Source organism: Sparus aurata, chromosome 12 (genome assembly GCF_900880675.1).
Source record: "Sparus aurata chromosome 12, fSpaAur1.1, whole genome shotgun sequence".
NCBI lineage: Eukaryota > Metazoa > Chordata > Actinopteri > Spariformes > Sparidae > Sparus > Sparus aurata.
In genome coordinates this window covers 712028-729799 of record NC_044198.1, presented here as the reverse complement: position 1 = coordinate 729799, position 17772 = coordinate 712028, and the positions used below count along the sequence as shown (strand labels likewise).

The window sequence follows — 17772 nt, the reverse complement described above, 5'->3', positions numbered from 1 at the left end:
TAGGTTCTACTTGGAGGAGCAGCATTAAGAAGGAATAAAAAACAATGACCTAGAAGAGACTGAACTCCCTGTCATACATACAAGACTCATATATTGCCAATATTTCATCCTCCCATTGAAGCTTATTTCCACTAGTTAAAAACAAAAGATTTATGAAAAAAAATCTATATATTCCTATGTTGAGACATAGTGGTAAGGTCAAAAGTCTAATATATTATTTTAATCACATAGTTTCAACTTTTTATGTCATATTTATGATTTTTTAATCTCATAATTTCATTTTTTTTGTATATCATATCTCAGAAATTTTAATTTCTATTTCATAATTTTTTATTTCTATCTCATAATAAAGACATGTTTTAATCTTATCTCCGATGTCATGACAATGGCTTATTTGCCCATAATTATGACCTAACATGGATATATTTTTTTCATCAAGCTTAGTTTTTATCTTATTCTTTTATTTAACTGCAGGAAATGGGCTTCGGCATTTATCATCATGAATTTCATGCAAAGCCTGACACGAGACACTCTGTTTAGACGGTCTAAAGCGCAGCACACTAGTGCATTTAGAGCGTGTGATCCTTGGCTGCTGGAACCCCTGCCCCACCATTTCATAACCATCTGTCCCATTTGACTGTATATGAAAAATAAACTGATATTAAACTGAGGAACAACATTCTATCACATACACAATAATGTACTGCAAACATCTGAGACTGGCTTAAAATTTCTGAAAATTACATTTCTGATTATATAAAAAGTATGAATGATATTTACTGAGTTTCTCCTGACCCTGGTGGCCTCTTGCTGCCAAAACTGGCATCTGGCTCTATGCTTTAGTGTCCACAAGGAGTGTAACACAATCAGAATGTAAGGACTATTAGCTTCAGTATTTCCGGGATTCATTTGGCAGGATGACACTGACAATTTCACAAATCAGGTCTGTCAAATTAAGATCTGTGCTCACAACTTCAGCTTGGTACTTGAGGGATTCAACAGTGAAAAGTTATTTTGTTCACATTGTGCAAATATTCAAATTCAAAATATTCAATTTCTTTCACAAAACCTTGTTTACTTTTGTAAAGCTTAAGAATTAATAAATATGTGCAACATTTTCTCTCCACATTTCTTTTCTGCTTAAATGTTCTGTTTTCTAATGTTATACGTTCTTTTAAAACATGTATTCTTAATGTAGTTTGATTGCACATGCATGTGAACTTCTCTCTTTGCAAGGATGTGGAAAAAATTCAAGATGTATGAAATAAAAGTCTTGTTATTTTGTAATAGTTTGACATCAGTAATCCTGGCTCTATTTAAAGATGAAATAGAACTACTATACTATACTGATAATAGTATATGATGACCATAAGTGTTTCATGGCTTGAATTTGAGTTTCTTTTCCATTTTCTTTACTGTTCTTGAATGTCCAGCCCCCCTGCAGTCCTTCTCACTGCTGACTTTTCTGTCGGCCCAGCCAGTATTAATAGGAGTTTCATTTATTATTCATTATTCATTGGATGATTCAGCATCTCACAATTTATATCCAATGCCAACATTTAGTGCCAATGCAGGTAATTGTGTACCCTTTATGTAGCACAGTCTTGCTTGCAGGAGACACAGATTTGCATCCTTTCAAAGCAGTTTATAATTTTCATTCTTAAACAACCAAACTCTAACCTTATAGGAGTGCTGCAGATTTCTTGTAGACAAGTAAAATCGTTTTTTTATAATCAGCAATATCAAGCAATATATCCTTCTCCTAAAGCATGAGCAAAGCCAAATTTGTATGTTTATTTGAATCCTGCATTGTTCATATTGTTTCCAAGCTAACCTTTTCTGCCTCACTGGCTTATTGCTATTCAAGAGTTCATATTATGCAAATTTTCAGGTTAATTCTTTTATGTGGGGGTCCCAGTAGAATAGGTTTACATACTTTAATCTACAAATGAAACACGTTAGTTTTCTCACATGGTGCAGCAGCCCTTTTTACACCGTGTCTTGAACAGTCTGTTTCAGCTACAGAGTGAGACATCCTGTCTTTGTTCAATCTTTGGGGAGAGTACATTACTTAACAGCAAGAATGTAGCCAATCAGAGGCAGAGTAGGGCGGGTCATACCGAGCAAGGTAGTGTGATCCAAAATGATGCGCTCAGCTGGTATCCATGGCTGGTTACATGAAGGTTAGAGCGGCAAGATATTATTTCGTAACAATCTTTTATTTCAAATATAATGTTTTAACTCTGCAATTCTCTACATCACAGTAGCAACTGTATGTCTGCTGACTGACTGGACTGTGTATTTTTTATTATATATCTCAATATATATATTCATATAACAACTGTTACATAGTGATGCACATAAAATAAGAAAGTAAAGGCTCAACTCCAAACCAGCCAGTTTAGGCAGTGCAGTAGAAGTGTTTTCTGTGGGAGAGAGTAACACCCTTTGGTGTGGGCTACAGGCTTTTTCACTTTGCAGACCTTTTACATGATACACTAAAATGCTACACGACACAAAATACCTCTTTAAAGCTGCTGTAAGCATTGCCATTGTTTTAGTTAAAGTCTGCGTGAAGCAAATTCAACCATTTTCTTCTAAACACATTAAAAAGGTCATAAATGTATTTCCTCAAAACATGTAAAAAGCCATTCAACCATTTATAATCTAATTGTGGAGCCAGGCTCACAAACTGTGTTTCAAAATTTCTGTGTTCAGGATTTAATGGGCGGGTCAGAAATCATGGCTGTGTTACGTAACGCACCATGATTAGCATAAACCCGGCCCTGCTGCGGAAGTGGTATAAATACATTCAGCGCATTAGCTTCGGTGGTTTTTCCACTCACTCTCGAGTCTTGGATAGCATCTCTTATGATAGTTTGCAGCTCGCTAACCAGTCAACCAGTCAGCTCGTGCATCTTTCCTGGATGCCACAGTGTGCGGGGTAACGGTGCCGTTAGCTTATTTAAGTTTCCAATGGACGACAACGTAAGGAAATGGTGGATCGATTTTGTCAAGAGGAGCTACTGAGGATTATGTGCCCGCCACCGACCCTCTCCGTCCCGCCGACAACAGGTGCTCTCATCTCCGCAACCGGCATTACATGTCCGCCAGAGAGTGTAAGTTTGTGCTTATGTTATAAATATTGTACATTTTGGCGGAGTCCATCTGACAGCACAATGATAATCTACAGGTAATATTTTATGTGCACCAATATAGCTATGACAAGGAATTATACGTAGACTGGGGTTTTACGTTTGTGTGTAATGTAAAACATGGACTGTGAGGAAGGAGGCTGAGCACTATCAGTGTCTGACTCAGAGTCAGTTTCTGGCTCTGATGGCTCAAACAGGTCGGGCTGGGTCTGTCCGATGATGCTGCTAGCTTCCATTGTAACTGTAGGTTACGTCCTTGTACAGTACACGGAGGAGGCTCCCCTCCCGTGCGTGAGCGTGGTTCCAGCGCCTCTAACTGACACGCCCCCAGCGTTTCACAGCAGAGAGAAGTGCTTGTTTTTCCACGATTTTGAGACCTAATTTTATATACTGAGCAATTTTTTTTATCTTTCAAATTTGCCTCAGTGGTCAATGACACATGTTTCTGTGGTGTGACAAACTCATAACACAAATTTGTTGCTGCTTTACACGGACTTTAACTTCTTGTCTGTTTTGCAGTTAGCAATCCCCTGTCTATGTTGCCTCACTTGCATGACTCCTTTCTTTTTTAGAGGCTGCTCTCTTTTCCTCTTTCTTTCCCTCGCTAAGTAGAATAAGCCGTCCTGGAATTGGCTCTTTATGGAGTTCTCTGTCCTGATTGGATAAAGTGGGCGGAAATACCAGAAAATTACCTCTTTCTTTATCTGCATGAGCAGGGGAGGGGAGACACGGGTTACTGACCAAACATCCGATTATAGTTAGTAGCCATTTAACACTTGTTTTAATATAAAAAAAACATCACTAACAGCAGCTTTAAAATGTTATCCCCACCAAATGAAAATCGCACAGTGATCAGTAATTGCTCACATTGGCATCCTCAAATAACACTTTAGCTTTATGTTCTGAGCAAACTAGCAGCTGGGTGCTAATCAAAGTTACACAATGTTGCCAAGCAAATTAACCTTTGCATTTGACCATTTCTTTTCTACATATAGCTATATCACTACCTTGAATGCATCAAGCAACACACATACACCAGTGTGCCTCCGTATAGCTGAGCTATTTCTGCAATACAAACGTACACAAAAAGGCAAATGAAAGAACAACAGAATCATACCCACTTCTCTCGTTATTTAGCTGGCTTTAAATGAGGTGTAATGTTTAGACAGTTACTCTTGACTGTCCCTCAATATTCCAACATTGTCCCAACAGCCCCCGTGGAAGAAGCCACTAGTGACACGTGGATCAGATTTGATGTCAAACAAATTTGCATCAACATGAAAGGAAACCATCCACTATCCACCTAAAATAATTATTTTTTGTGAACTTTTCACTCCACCTCTACTGGTCACTGTAAACTATAGTGCCTTTTAAATTATATTGATCAGTGCAGGTTTTCCAGGCATTTTTGTTTTTTTCTGTTGTTCAATGTAGTATTTTTCTTTAAAGATTTACTTTAATGATTCCAATTGCTGCTTTCTGTAACTTAAACAGTGATGTCACTGCAACAAATATCATGGGACATTTAAAAAAGCTCTGTGGAACTTGTGTGTTGTGCTTGAAGCTGCACATTATTTTATGTTAGTGGACTCTATTTCTTAGCTAACGTTAGCTATTGCTCTCTGCTAGCAAGCAGAGGGAGGCACTGAGATGTGGCACAAAACAAGTTAAGTCACATCCTTTGGACTGGATTGGACTGAATCCAACCCAAGTCCCCCACAAAGAACTCCACAGTCTGGCAGCATTAAATAACTTTAACAAATCCACAGGCTTGTAAAGGCAACAGAGAGAGATGGGAAAGGTGTCATTTTTCAATAAAAAACACAATAAATACATGTAAATTGCTAAAAAATGTTTTTAACAGAACTCCTTACGCAGGATAACTATAGTAAAGATGAAAAGACAGAGGAAACACTGCAGAGGAGACAGGATCAAACTTTTAGCTTCTGAAATACATTTTTATAGATATTTTGTAACTATCTGCTGCTTGAACATTTTCCCTCCTTGAAAGTCAATGTTTAGAGGTGTTACAGTAGGCATGGTCTGAACGTGAACTCTTCAAGCTCTATATTTAATCAATCAATCAATCAATCAATCAATCAATCAGTCAACCAAATCAATTGCCAATTCACAACAAAAGTCATCTCATGAGACATTCCAAGCAGGTCTAAACTACCTGCCTTCACACAACTATCTGTATTACTTGCCTTGGAGGAGAGAAAGTTACCTAGAATTGTGAGGCATTTGTAAATTTCACAACCACATTGTAAAGGGGCACATCTTATTATAAGGTACTACTGCACTGACCAATTTTCCAATATGTAGAATTTTCTCAAAAGAAAATTAAAAAAACAAAAAGCATATGTGGTCCAGACCTATCATGCAAGTCATGCACAGATCATATGCCTTCCTCCACAGGGGAAAAAAACCTCATGAATGAATTTGGATCTGATGAGACAGTAATTCACTAAAATAAAATGACTATCTAAAATAGATTTAATGCACAAATTATAATCTGTTTGCAGGATCATCATCATCATCATGACTTGCTATATCACTGATTACATAGGGCCATACATTGGGGAGACAAAAAATCCTCTCCAAAAGTGGATGGCACAACACAGGAGGGCCAAGACTCTGCTGTCCGCGTACATTTGAATGAGAAAAATCTTTCCTTTGAGGACAACAATGTAGACATCTTAGCCATCTCTCATCATGTTGGTTATGTCAAAGTGCAGTGCTGTTCTTATCACATATCGATGACAGCTGTATTATTATTACTATTGCAGTGCCCGTAAGAAAAGTGTATTCCTATAAAAAAGTGGGAGGTTAAGAGACTTTTTCATGGATGGCCAAATGAGGCTGTGTTTGAAGGTGGGACGTCAGGGATATTTAGGTTTGTTGTGAAATCCCATATTTCAGAGTATAATTGGCTGTTTTTGACTATTTTTGATTTTGCCATTATATTTCACCTTAAAAATTATTTACTTGGTGTCATTGTTTTCAGCACAACCTCACATGTGTGACTGTACAGTTCTTTTTTCATTTTGACATACTGTATTAACACAATGGACCTAAAATCACAAAAAAAAACATAAATCCGAGTAGAAAAAGTTAGATTTTTTTACTCTGAAAACCACAAATATGTTTAACAAACCTTTTTTTTTTTTTTTTTACTTATAATGCAAATATAAAGTGATGTTTGCTAAATTTGTGCATACATTTAAAACATTAACAAAGTTATGTAACTATTTACATTTAAATGCAAGCAATGCTCAGGTCTGCCTGAGCTCCTTCCAGCTGAATAAATAGCTGGACTGCCTGCTCCACATTCAGCTTCTCCTCATTGTTCTGACTCATTAAACAAAAAACCGACTCCACTACACACTAAACACACTACACCAAACACTACATAATACACTAACTATACCCTCCAAACACGCTAAATGTCACAAATCTCTCAACTCTCAATATCGCTGTCTGTACACCGACCGTCGTTGCCTGTCAATCATCCGCCTAGGTCCCTCCTACAACTTCCTGTTCCTCAACAACCAAACTTGCTGCTTGGACACTTTCGTGACAAAAGCCCGTTTTTACTGTTTCTTCCTGCACCAGACACAAAGCAAACGTGACGGCAATGTTCGCGAAAAAGCGTGGCGGACATTATTTACCCTAGGTCCGGTTTTGGACGTGCCAGTGCGTCCGGTCCGTCGCCTTGGCTCTGGTGCGCACGTGGCCACGGTGTGCAGTGATTGGCTATGGTGCGCACGTGACCGTGGTGGCTCCGGTGGACAATGCTCGGCGGAATTTGTAAAGCATTTATGAAGTAATTTAGTCACGGTATCATTGCAGTCCAAGCAAATGCTTAGATGCACGATTCCATGCTTTTATAGAGAGATGACATCTGATGCTGTTACATTTGTTATCTTGTTGTTTGTTTATCGCTGATAGCAGAACTTGAAACAACTTGAATTCTTTAATATTCATTGGTAACTTATTTGTGACCAAGGACGAAATTTTGATTTCAGAGGTGGGGGGGACACAAGTGTTTTTAATAAAACTCCAACTCTTTCAGTTCACTGTGTTTTCTAGTAGTTCTTCTAGGTTTCTATTGCTACTTTTAAGTTTACTGTTCCCTTTTTTGGTTTGACTGGTTGTGAAGCATGTAGCAAAACATTATCACCCAATTCTGTTTCACCTTGTTAGTCAACTTCACTCCAACTCAGTACCACCAATTTTACACTTATTTTTGGAATATATGGTAAACAGACCTCATTTTATAGAGGAAAAAACTTAAAGCTAGGGTCTGTAATGTTGTTCAGAAACATATTTTGTTATACTGGGTGAAATGATTCTTCTATCCTGAGAGTAGTCAATATATTATGTATTCAGAAAAAGGAATGAAAATAATCGGACCTCTGTGGCAGCTGTAGGACTGAGAAAAATCTGACCGATCCGTGCTATCCGGCCCGAATAGCACGGATTGGTCAGATGCCTTCATATCTCGTCCTCTGTCCCTCCCTCCTCCACGCGTGCACACTTTACGTTTCACTGATGCCGGAAATATTCAGCACACTCCTCTGCAGAAATACTGAGTTGCAGGAGAAGCATTCATTTGGTTACAATGGCAGAGAAAATGCAGCCAGCGTTACTTGTAACAGCTCACCCCGCTAAAAAGGCAAAGAAAAGAAAGCCTGAGGCAGAAAAGGCAGCGACGAAAAAGGCTCTGGATAAAGAGAGAAGTCGGACCAAGTCAACATCGGTGTGGCGTTTGAGCGGAGGAGACAACTGGGGCATGTGAAGGGCTTGAAAAGTGATGCAGAGGTTGCTCTCTTTCTGTTGGACAGATAAGTATTTGTTTTGTTTCAGGGGGATTTGTTATTTTCATGAAATATGTGAGGTTTGCCAACTTGGCTAAGTTTGTAGCTCGTATTAGCCCAATGGTAACGTTAGCTTCTTTGTGTGTTGTTTTTAGCCATGAGAACGGCTAATGAGTCGGCCCAGTTTCCACTGGATACGGTCCGCTGCGTTGCTGCTTCGATCCGGTTTTGCTCCGCCGTCCGGCAATCCCCACCGGTTGCGGTTTGAGTCTGCAACGGCGCAGTACGGTAGACAGCTGGCCTCACGATGTGTGCTGGTGTCAACACGGAGTGTTTTATTTTAAGAAGTAACCGGATGTAGTTTGTTATTTTGGCGCTTGACTTCCTGTCTGCTCCGTGGTAAATTCAGCTGAATTGCTGCGTGTTGCTCCAGCATCTCCTTCTCCCTGCTGAGTCCCACTGCCAGATGCGCGTTCAAGTTTGTGGGGGAGTGGCTTTGGACGGAGCACTGACGGGGGGGTGGGGGGTGGAACTTAGAGGAGGTGCCACTTTCAAATCTTGCTAGCTCTCCAGGATTGTAGACCCTAACTTTAAGTTTCACAATTCTCATGAGTTTGGATGTATAAAATCACATTTGTAATCTGAGGTTTTACTGTATTTTTCCCTAAATCTTTCATTGTTAGTGTTTTTTTTAAACAGTTGCAGCCTTTCAACATAAAAATAATACATGAAATAAGTGTATCTCTTTGGCATTAAATATAAGTTTTTTTAAAAATCTTTGCATTGTTGAGGCTCTACAGTTATAATAATAATAATAATAATAATAATAATAATAATAATAATAATAATAACAACAATATTACATTTTATTTATCAGCACTTTCAATAAAACTCAAAGACACTTTACAAGATTATTGAGAGCTTTGTAATTGATGAGGAGGATCCTGAAGTGGATATGCTGCTTTGTTGGGAGCCAGTGAAGGTGTTGCAGGATGGCTGTAACACATTTCTTTGAGTACCGTAAATGATCAAATAATAGCCGGGTTTCAATTAACCACAGGGTCCCCTTTAAGTCTAATTTATTTATTTTTTTCAATCAAGGAAGAAGACGTGTCCACTGACACTGCACGTTTTTCTTCTTCGCCTTTTTCATGTATTGTGCTGCTTTCTGTCAGTCACTATCACTTTGATGATCACCATGGCTCCGGTGCAGCAAAAAAATAAAAAGTACGACTTGAAATTAAAAATTTCTGTCGTAAAATATGCAGAGGAAAACTCGGGAGAAGCAGCCGCTAGACGTTTCTCTGTCGACCCTGAGAGAGTGAGAGATTGGCGAAAAAAATCAAACTGAGCTTCAGTGTCTGTCTGAGGAGGACAGCAACAGGGCCAGTCTGCCTGGTGGAGGGAGGAAGAAGGCTAGCGAGGAGCCTGAGATAAACATGCGGGGATGAGTTATCAGCGAACGGGCACGCCACGAGAGAGTGTCTCGCAAAATGATCAGGGCGATGGCGGAACAAATGTATGCCACCGTGAGTGACAGCAGAGATGAAGAGTTTCCTCCACTTCAAACAACTTCACTTGCAGAAGATGCACAACTGTTGAATTAAATGCCTGGTCCCAAGTAAACGCCTGGTCTGTTAAGTGATTGAAACAAATAAAAACACCCCGGCTATTATTTGGTAATTTACATCCTGGCTGCACCTAATTACCAAACACGCACGCAATCACGTACGCACATACGCACATGGACACCGATTCAAACGTTAATGTAAATGAAACCTCTGATATTACAATCCTTCTAGCAGACGTGACCCAGGCAGAACAAACGCCCAATTTACAGTGGCAGATTAATAAGGACTCCTGGGCAACTAGCAGACCGGTGTGCAAGCAAGATGGAGTGACAGCGGGGACGGCCAATCACACAAGAAAACGGCAGAGCCAATCGAGGAGCTTGTGGGCAGGTCTAAACTCAGGGAAACAGGCTTCAGCTTGAGCGGCCGTTTTCCGCTTGGTCCTAGTGCTTGACGCGTCTCTGTTTCCTACAGGGTAACATGGTATTTGGATGGTAAAACCTGCAGGGGACCAAAACGGTCTTTTGAAAAAGTGCAGGGGACATGTCCTCTGTGTGCCCCCCCAAAATTACGTTCGTGTTTGTGACTGAAATCATTTTACCTATGGAGTGAAAGAGCTCTGTGTAGTAATTTTAGGGGTTTTGATCATGCTAGTCATGAAATCTCACAAATTCAGACCTCCTTAAGAATAGGTGGCATTGATTAGGTTTAAACATGTGATTTAATATAAGTTTGTCAATTGAAGAGAGTTTAGGGAATCTGATTTAGAACATCTAAAATGGTTTAGAATGAGTAGCCCAGTCACCAGTATAAAATGTTAGCAATTAATGTTTTCTGCAAACCATAAGTACAAAATGTGCATATGCCATAGGCTACGTTCGATTTTGACATTTGCAAGATACGTGTGATATCACATTCACAGTGCATGTTTATTACCTGACTTTCACTTCGGGAGGTGGAGATGATGGTTGAGTTACGGGTGACTAGGCTGCGAAGCCAGTGGCTGCAGTCCAAGTCTGACTTCCGAAATTTGTAACTGTGAAACCACTGGATACTTTTGACAAGTGGCCACTGCGTTTCAACATTTATAAGTGTGAGACAATTTCAGCCGTGTTTGTGGTGACCAAAACAGGCATTTTTAACCAAAACATTGCCCTAATGAAGTGTTTTCTGTTTCCATAACTAACAAGAGTATAAGCATGGTGTTGTGATGAGTAAAAAAAATGGAAAACTGAACCTAAAGAAAACATAAAGAAACAAAGTTAAACTTATCTTTGGTAAGAGAGAAACATACTTTGCTACCATTTATTCTGGCAATTGGGTTGATACAACAATATAAAGATGTTCTTCCATGAGACAGATTGAGCCCTCACTGGCTTCCCACCAACAAAGAAATATTAGTTGAACTCCATGACGAGGCACTATATGCACTGGCAAATAAGAACATTGCCTGTACACCAAATGTTTTGGTACTTTGTTGTTAGCAGGTAACTGGTGCAAACATTTGCCCACTGTGCACTTGAAATAGTCAGTTGGTTATTGATCATCTATCCATGCTGCTAATTAAGAAAGTAGTAAATGCCCACACTAAGGAAATGTTTGGAAACTGATGCCCCACACATCACCATCACTTTAGATTAGCTAATATCCAGATTCAGTGTAATAAATTAAAGTGATGTGACCTCAACCGAAACGTCATGGTGGTGAGCCGCTGGAAGACAGACAGTAATAATGGTTTGTTTTTCCCTGAGGCGGAGGAATGGAGGGGGCATCAATTAGCCTCCAGCTAGCTCTGACCTTGAAATGGAGCTCAGGCAGAAAACAGGAAGTCTCCCTGTACCACAGCTTGGAGTGTCAGTTTGTGTCCTGCATCATTTCTCGGTTTTCAATTTTTCATGACTGGAATTGTACATCCACACAATTTTGGGATCCTCCATATTGTATGCTCCATACCACCAATCATTCATAGCACCATAGCATAGTGTGCCTATATTACTGATGTAATCTAAAGAGTCATCAATACTTAGACAAGGGACTGAATGTTAGAAATTAATCATTCACTCTCTGTAGGGTTAAAGTAGGCTTGAATACAACAGTTGCTTTCTACACCTGCGTAGGGATATTTTAGAGGCTTAGTCATGGGCCTCTATGCTAGACTCTGCAAGTCACAACGTGTCTGCTTTCAGGCGAAGTCCTCACAGCAGACAGTTCCTGGCACAGTTGATGGAATATAGCATTCATGAAATCAACAATAAAACATGAAAAAACATTTGACTAATTTTAATAAAAACACTTAGCTTATCTTCGCAAAGATGACAATGACAGGTTTCACAAGGCTCATAATTACAACCTAAATCATGGTGTTAGAAGTCAGTTTTTAAACAAAGGACATCTCATATGAAAAGAGAGCCCAATTCCAATGGTTTTCTGAAAAAGTGTTGTGTACTTACAGACTGTTGGGATGATTATGTTGTTTAATTCCTGTGTTGTCTGAGGGTGGGGAGCCTGCTTTGAGACGTTGGGACGTTCAGCGTTGTATTTCAGTGTGACAGACGGATCAGACTGAGTCACTCGGGGAGACTGAAGCACGTACGGCCCTTGTGTAGATTTCTCTTCCACTAACACATTAGGATGTCCTGGGGTAATGGCGGTGGTCAAGGAGACTGTAGCCGGAGATGAATGAGGAATCGACACAGTAAGTCCCAATGTGGGGTCAACTGATATGATAATTGGGTCCTGTCCGATGGGTTTAGGATCTAAGTGTGTGGGTGGTTCGTACTCAAAGATTTTATCCACAAAGACCCATTTGAGGCCAGCTGTGCAGAGGGCTAAGCTAAGCAGACAGGCCAGGATGGGTAGAATGCAGATTTTCTCAGAGTGCAGGCAATTGTTAATCTGTTCTATTTCTATGCACACACAGCAGGTTCCTGGCAAGGCCACAATTCCCAAAGCCCCCAAATGCTCCCCATCATCATCACCACCACCTCCCTCTGCAGTTCCTTCTGCGCCCTCCTCCCCACTCTCACCAGCTGCCTCTATCTCCTCTGGTTTCTCCTTGGGGACATGTCCAGTATCAACAGTAGAGCTGGTGGGGGAAGTCGATCCAGGAGGGGGAGCTGGCCCTGCAGAGAAGTCCTCCATTCCCTCAGTCATCCTGTCCAACTGCTGGATGAAGGGTTTCCGAAGACTTCAACTATTAACTCAAAGCATCACACAGTGGCTGTCTAGCACCAGTCTCCACTAGTATGTTTTCCATCATGAGGCCACAGACTCAGAGTTGAGATTTTAGAGAGATCAAAATGTTATTCAGAGTCAGTCAAACCTTGTTAACAGTCTGGGAGGTATATAGACGGCCTTCTGTGCACCAGGGAAATGAGTTCCTTACTCATGCTGTCTCACAGGAAACACAATCATGAATCCAAAAAGAGAATCCTCAAATTTGCTGCAGGCAAGAACAAAAAAGATTGCCAGAGATTTAGATTCCTTTAAATGTTCAGCATGGTCTAATGGTGAGCAATGGTGGAATAGTAGCGCTCACTCACCTGAGCACTTTGGCAGAATGGGCCGGGTGCAGCTGCAGCAGCTGTAGTGCAGAGGACAGGACGGCCAGGCACTGCAGTGGCAGGAGGGACATGCTGTCTTGTCTGTGGAGCTCCGAGCAGATGAAAGGCTGAATCATCAGGGAGCGGCAGGTGCCCATCCTCTCAACGCAGCCACAGAAACAGATGAGTAAGGGGAATGAGAGAGAAAGAGAATCATAGCGAGTGGGAGAGAGACGGAGCAAGGGAGGGAGGAGGACGGGGGCTGCAGTAGCACAGAAGGGCAGAGAAGACGGGATACTCCCCTTTTTATTCTCTCTGCCCTCCTCTCAATCTTTCCTCTCCAACACGTGAGCAGGGCAGCCTCCCTCTCTGTCTCTCTTCCTGTCTGGTGGTGTGTCCGTGGTCTCTTTGCAGGCTGCTACCAATCCCAGGACAAAGCATCTAGCTAAGCAAGTTCCTAGTTGATCCAATTAGACCATATGTCAGCGAATCACAGGCAGGCTAACTGCAGTAGCCCTCCCCTCCAGCACCACTCCCCTTTGATTATGCTGATACTAAAGGGTGTGTTTTTTGTTAAGGGGAAGGAGCCAGGAAAGCAGACATATGATCCACCCCAAGAGGATGCTGCCATTGTGTTCTACTCTTCTCACATATCTGCATTCATTAGTGTAATAACATATCTATCTATCTATCTATCTGCTAATCTGTCTGCTAATCTGTCTATCTTTTTATATGTGAATCCATATACACAGTCCAGTGCAAAACTTTTAGTAATGTCTCACAAAACATATGTATTCTTTAATCTTCTGCATAATTAAATATTTTATGTTACATTTAGCAACGTTCCTTTAAGAACTGATGATGTATTACCTGAGATATATCTATATACAGTGTGCTGTTAAAGAAAAAACTTAAAAGTAACAGATAATTGTCAAAAAAAAAGGAAAACTCAAGGATTTGAAGGTGTTCTACAAAAGATGATATGGTCGCCACAGAGCCCAGATTTCAACATCAAGTCAGTCATTGAGACAGAAGTGATTGAGACACTTCTCCAAGATTCTAAGAATATCCCACCTGCCGCGTACCTTAGGGAACTGCTCACAAGTCTACAGTGAGAATCGATACCGTTTTTAAGGCAAAAGGTAATCACACCTTTTTTTTCAGTTTACCCGGTATTGTTCCTGTTTGTTCACCATTAGACATTCATACCTTTCTGGGACTCTTCTAAATGGAATAGACACACTATTAATGTTGTTGGTAACACCTGTGATTTTCCTACTGTCACAAGTTGAAGTGCCTGCTGTTTAAACGGCTTCATTCGTGGTGATTTATCCTGATGTCATTCTAATGCCAGAAAGTGGAATATCCTGGCTTGGGCTGCTGGGTGAAATTGTTAATTTGTCTTATTTTAAATATATCCTAAATACCAAGAAATTACTGAAATTAAATAATAAACAGATCTTCAACAGTCATTTCAGATGACCTGGAATATATACACATAACAATGTTCTAGATTCCTTAGTCATACTTCCAACATTTATTTTGGTATCCAATTTATCGGATGTATTACATTTTGGATCAGGGCTATTGATCCCAAAACTCATACTTCCTCTCACAGCGAGCAAGTGTGACACAAAGCTACCAGACCGTCAATACATCCCCATCCCCCAACCACACAGTCTAATAGGCTAGCAGGGTAATCTAAAATCTCCTTGGGAGTCCGGGCCTAAACATGATAAAGGCAGTCAGAAAGGTCAGGTCACCACCACTCTGAACATTGACTGTTGACTCAACTGTGAACCTTTCCAATCCTCAGACAGAACTAATACTAGTAATGGTATCTGTGGGAGAGGACTTCCTGTCAGGCCCCTGAATTAGGGACCTTCATATTGATTAACCTCTCAGCAATTTTACCTTCTTTACAGAAAGTGTAACAGACAGACCAAGCATGATATATTCAACATGAATGGATGTATGAATAAAGTACAATAAGTAGTACGTTTACCTGTATTTACACTCTCTATTACACTCTCTGCTCTCTTTTTCAGTGTAAGCTATATAAGCCAAGAATCTCACAATGACATATGCCACCTTTGTCTAAAGCAACCAACACAGATTGATCAGCCACTAGACCAAGGGGAAACCTTGATGATGAGGTTGTGTGACACCATCCCTCATAATGTGAAATGTGAAAATAAATGTAAAATCAACTAAATACCAACTATATAATCAAGATATTTATAAAACAAGAACATTTCTCAGGCAATTTTGGATTGTCTGTGCCTATTACAGTAATAACATTACCATTAAGAAGTACTGCAGTGGCTATCATTGAGGTTCATCGGCCACACGTTGTCATTGAGAGACAGAGGGAGAAAATGGCTGATATAAAAAATGGAGAGTAGCCTGTCATGGTTATTACACTGAGTAATACTACTTAGTATTTAGTGCTACTACTAGTAGTAAAAGCTTTAGTGGTAGTAACAGCAGCAGCAGCAGTAGTAGTAGCAGGAGTAGGAGTAATAATACTGCTAACAGAAGTACTAACGTATTAATAGTAGTAGATGTATCATTTGGTTCAAGGCCACACAGTGTTGCAGTGAAAGACAAAATGACATTGAGACTTGATAGCTGTGGATATAACATGTGGGAGTACCTAATGATTTACATTCTGACTTAGCAGTAGTAGTAGTGGTACTAAAAGCTGTAGTAGTAGTAAAAGAAGTTACTCATAGTAAAAGATGTAGTAGTAGCAGTAAAACTAGTGGTAATAGTCATAAAAAAAAGTTGTAGTGGTAGTAGTAGTATGTAGTTGTAAGGAAAAAGTAATAGTATTAGTAATTCAAATAATGAAAGCCTATAGGCCTAGAAGTAGTAGTTGTTGTTGTTGTAGTATCACTAGTAGTAGTGGTGGTAAACTCTGTAGTAGTAGTTACCATAAAAGCCGTGGTCGTAGTAGTAAGAGTAGCATAGCACAAGACGTAGTTGAAGTAGTAGTACCAGTGGCAATAGTCATAGTAAGTAGTGGCAGTAGTAATAAGCTCTAGTAGAAAAAATAAATAGTAGTAGTAGTATTAATAGGTATAATAACACCTGTAGATGTTGTAGTCAAACTAAAAACTGAAGTTTTAGATGTTTGAAAATATTTGAATTTTCAATATCCACCTATTAGTGACCTCTGCTTTATACAGACATGGGTCAGTGTCAGTATTTTGTTATATTTAACTACTTGTATACAGAAAATTATTCTAGCTGGCTTCTACTTTGGAAGTCCTGATCACATGTCAGCATTTAAATAGCAGCTGGTGTTTGCATAGTAACTTTTTATAGTCAACTTAGTTTTTGGCCCTGTGTTTGGCACTCACACTGTGCATGTGCTGATGCAGTTAATGTATCATGTAAAGACAAGTATTTATTCTATAATGTGCTGGATAGAAAGCTGATGATGCTTTATAATTCATATTTAGCTAGTAGTTCTTTTCCCTATCTATGTCTCAATTCATTGTTGTAGTGCTGTTAGTACTTAAGTCAGAAACAGTGTATTCTCAAATATAGTTAATTGTAAAACTATTATAAAAGTGTAACTCTACTTACCTCATCAGTCAACATGATGCCAGTTAATCATGGTGAGGCTCCTGTATCTTGTGGCTAATGACCAGAAAGCTTGCTCATGCTTGTGTGAGCATGCCTGCCTGCCAGTTCCCTAATTCACGCCCCTGGTTAAATGACAACATTCGCTTTCTGAAAAGGGAAGCTAGAAGAGTGGAGCGTAGCTGGAAGAAATCCAAACTCATGGTCCATCTCCTCCATCTAAAAGAATTGTTCTCCTCCCTCAACCAAACTATCAAAGAGGCGAGAATTGCCTACTTTGCAGATCTAATTACCCACAACAAACACAATCCTAGGTTCCTGTTCAACACTATTGACCGGCTTGTAAACCCTGCCCATCCAGCTGTATCTGCCTCCTCCCCATTAGACTGTGAAAGTTGGCTGTCTTCCTTTCTAAGCAAAATTAACATAATTCGCTCCAATTTTAATAATCCCATAGTTTCCAATGACTCACCAGTCCACTGTCCTACTCTTCTGTCTGACTTCTCCCCTATCTCTCTGCACAATCTCATTGACATTGTATCTCACGTGCATCTGTCCTCCTTGTCCCTTAGATGTGATGCCCCCCAAATTCCTTAAAGAGGTCCTCCCCACCCTGGGCCCTAGCCTACTCTCCATTATTAACCTCTCTCTCACCTCTGGCTCCGTCCCTGATGACTTTAAGATAGCAAGCATCAAACCAATCTTGAAAAAACCCACCCTTGATCCAACCCAAACAAACAACTATAGACCCATCTCAAAACTACCATACATCTCCAAAATTCTGGAAAAAATTGTTTCGCAGCAACTATTAGAGGTCATCGAAGGACACAATATCTACAATAAATTTCTATCCGGCTTTCGTCACTTTCATAGTACAGAAACAGCTCTGCTTAGAGTGACAAACGATATCCTCATGCGGGCTGACAAGGGCGAACATTCAATTCTGGTTCTGCTTGATTTAACTGCCGCTTTCGACACCATTGATCACTCAATCATGGTCGATCGCCTAAATAAGTGGGTTGGTATTTCAAGCTCCGCACTTAACTGGTTCTCTTCCTACCTATCAAACAGAACGTGTCAGGTCGTCATAGAC

The 17772-nt window shown here is 40.1% G+C and overlaps 1 protein-coding gene across 7 annotated transcripts in view; it reads right to left on the bottom strand.

Moving 5' to 3' along the window:
• The window catches only part of nrg1 (neuregulin 1), a 57511-nt gene extending 42240 nt beyond the window's left edge, over window positions 1–15271 (bottom strand). For 3 of the 7 annotated variants that reach the window (XM_030436038.1, XM_030436039.1, XM_030436035.1), the window contains exons 1-2: window positions 13089–14221; window positions 11997–12988 (exon numbers count right to left, since the gene is read on the bottom strand). In XM_030436038.1, coding sequence (XP_030291898.1) covers window positions 11997–12699 — 703 coding nt within the window. In that variant the 5' untranslated portion in view covers window positions 12700–12988; window positions 13089–14221. Of the gene's footprint in view, window positions 1–11996 lie in introns of all 7 variants that reach the window. The other 4 variants (XM_030436042.1, XM_030436041.1, XM_030436040.1 and 1 more) reach the window with 4 other exon arrangements.
• Window positions 15272–17772: the final 2501 nt, after the last annotated feature.